The sequence below is a fragment of the Sinocyclocheilus rhinocerous genome, unplaced genomic scaffold, assembly GCF_001515625.1.
Source record: "Sinocyclocheilus rhinocerous isolate Xijiao unplaced genomic scaffold, SAMN03320098_v1.1 scaffold569, whole genome shotgun sequence".
Lineage (NCBI taxonomy): Eukaryota > Metazoa > Chordata > Actinopteri > Cypriniformes > Cyprinidae > Sinocyclocheilus > Sinocyclocheilus rhinocerous.
The window spans coordinates 396,330-398,651 of NW_015652146.1; the positions used below are offsets into that span (position 1 = coordinate 396,330).

Below are 2,322 nucleotides of genomic sequence, written 5' to 3' on the forward strand. Positions count from 1 at the left end.
CTGCACAAAGTTATGGGTTTGTTCAAATCACTAAATCTAGGTAAGAGCACGAGTAATAGTGTTGCTTGCCACTATCAAACACTACTAACAACATAAGCCATGGTTGCATGAGATCTAAGTTTGATTTTAATAATTAACATCCACATTCCAACTTTGTCACCCACAAATTAAAATGACTGCATAATGCAAACGGAGTGGTTTTCAGAAATGGTAAAGTATAAATAAAACATTCATATAAAAATATTCTTTCACAAAATATACTCTCTTACCAATATTTTCAGTGTGAACTCTACATCTGGATTTATCACTATACCAGTTACAAAAAGCTTGTGGTCAGTAGTTTCTTAATATTACAGCGAATGTGATTATTCCAGACTAGCAGCATACAGGAAATTTCTCATAGAAAAAAATATTGCTTGTTTTTTTAACAATGCATTATGTAAACTAAAAAAGCTATACTTTCAGAAGATACAAAATCTCAGTGTATTCATAAAGGGATGCAGATCCACTATTTCTTTCCAGTGTCTCATTAATTACAGTTAACAACATTGTTTTTTAATAAATAAATAAAATCAGTTTGGAAGAATTTCACAACAGAGCACAACAGTGATCGTGCATATTTTCAGCAACCTTGGTTCCAGGAGTACTTCCCCATTCATTTTCTCTTTAGGAATTTTCTTTAGAAATCAAATTAAAATCTCAATTTACTTCTGGAACCATGCTGTTTTGATCTATTTGTTAATATCTCTGTAAGCTTCACTGCATGTCTGCAAGACGTCCATGACCCAGTAGCGCCGCTGGTTAAATCAAGGTGCAGTTGTAATGGGTTTTACAGCAGGTAAAAGACAAGAGAGCCTTATTTTAATCCAGACAGCTTCAGGATCCTGCAGACTGGAGTAACGCTCTAGATTTAGTGAAGAAAGCGGAGAAAACTCGGTGGCATCAAAAGTACAGTAGTTTACACTTTTTAGTTCCACGTTCCGTCTCACGCAATTCTTTCTCCAGACAAATCTTTATGTTCTTCCATTAAAGTGAAGGAAGCATATCTGTAGTAAGGTCTTGTGCAAAAGAACAAATGCCACCTGATTAAGTCATCTTTTACAGTAATGTCAGGATGAAAGGCCCTCTCAAAAATTAGGTCAAACGGTCCATAAGCATCGCTCATTTGCATGTGTACACCTCTGTCCTCTCGCTGCAAGTGTTGCATTTGACGTAGCAGCACCAGAAGAACTTGCAGTGGCACTGCCAGACGCGTGAATACTGGTGTGTGTTGTATCCGCGGCCGCAGCACATCAGCTCACAGCCGTTGGGATGGTGCACCAGTGTCTTATTGCACACCCGGCCCTGAGTGCCCACGCTGCCCGTCACGGGGTCCGCCTCGCAGTAGCTGGGCGATTTCTCGATGTACACCAGATCCGTGTCCATGGGCTTGCGGTACGAGTAGGGCTTTTTGATCTTGAGGAAAGTGGGCCGCTTGTGGCGCGTGGCTTTGACCGGCTCCACGTGGACAGCGTGGCTGTATTTGTCTTTGAGGATGTAGCCGAGCTCGCGAAACTTGGGGAGGGTCATCCAGCAGGTTCTGGTGGTGCAGGATCCAGACACACCGTGGCATTTACACTCCAGCCGCATGTTCCTCTCCAGGACCTGAGACCAGCACAGCAGCAGGAATATGAAACATCAGTGCTTTAATTAGTCATATGCATCAAAATTTTACTTCTTTGTGAGGAAGGCATTGTGCTTGCAATGTCATTTCACGTTGATGTTTTGTTTAAAATTCAGTCTTCAGACTGAAAAGGTTTGCTTTGAACTTAAGGCTGGCTTACACTGCATGACTTTGGCCCAATTTACAATCTGCAGGAATCAGAGGCCAGACTGCAGATTTTGATCATTCAGAATTGACCAGTTTCACAGAACGTCACGTAGTCTGTAACTGGCACAGACAGCAATATTCACTTTATTTTGATAGTCCATTTTAGATAGTCTGCTAACTATAAATAACTTTGCTACTACATGTCAACTAGCAGTTATTACAGTATTAGAAGACTGTCTGCTTAATATCTGCTAACACATTATGTTGATGCTCCACAACACACATTCTACTGACTGTAAGTAACTTTGCAATGTTAACTTATTCTACTAACTGTAACCCAACAGTCTACTAATACTCTAATGAGAGTTAGTTGAGATGTAGTTGCAAAGTTACTCATACACTGTAAAATCAAAATTCCGTAAAATTTACGGTAAAAAAACAGCAGCTGTGGTTGCCGGAATTTTACCGTAAAAAATACGGTAGCAACATTTTAGGTTTTACGGTTTTAACTT

General features: G+C 40.1%; 1 protein-coding gene across 1 annotated transcript in view; it reads right to left on the reverse strand.

The window, feature by feature from the left end:
* Window positions 1-359: 359 nt before the first annotated feature.
* wnt7ab (wingless-type MMTV integration site family, member 7Ab) overlaps window positions 360-2,322 on the reverse strand; it is a 10,688-nt gene continuing 8,725 nt past the window's right edge. The window contains exon 4 of the mRNA XM_016519369.1: window positions 360-1,644. Coding sequence (XP_016374855.1) covers window positions 1,162-1,644 — 483 coding nt within the window. The 3' untranslated portion in view covers window positions 360-1,161. The remainder of the gene's footprint in view (window positions 1,645-2,322) is intronic.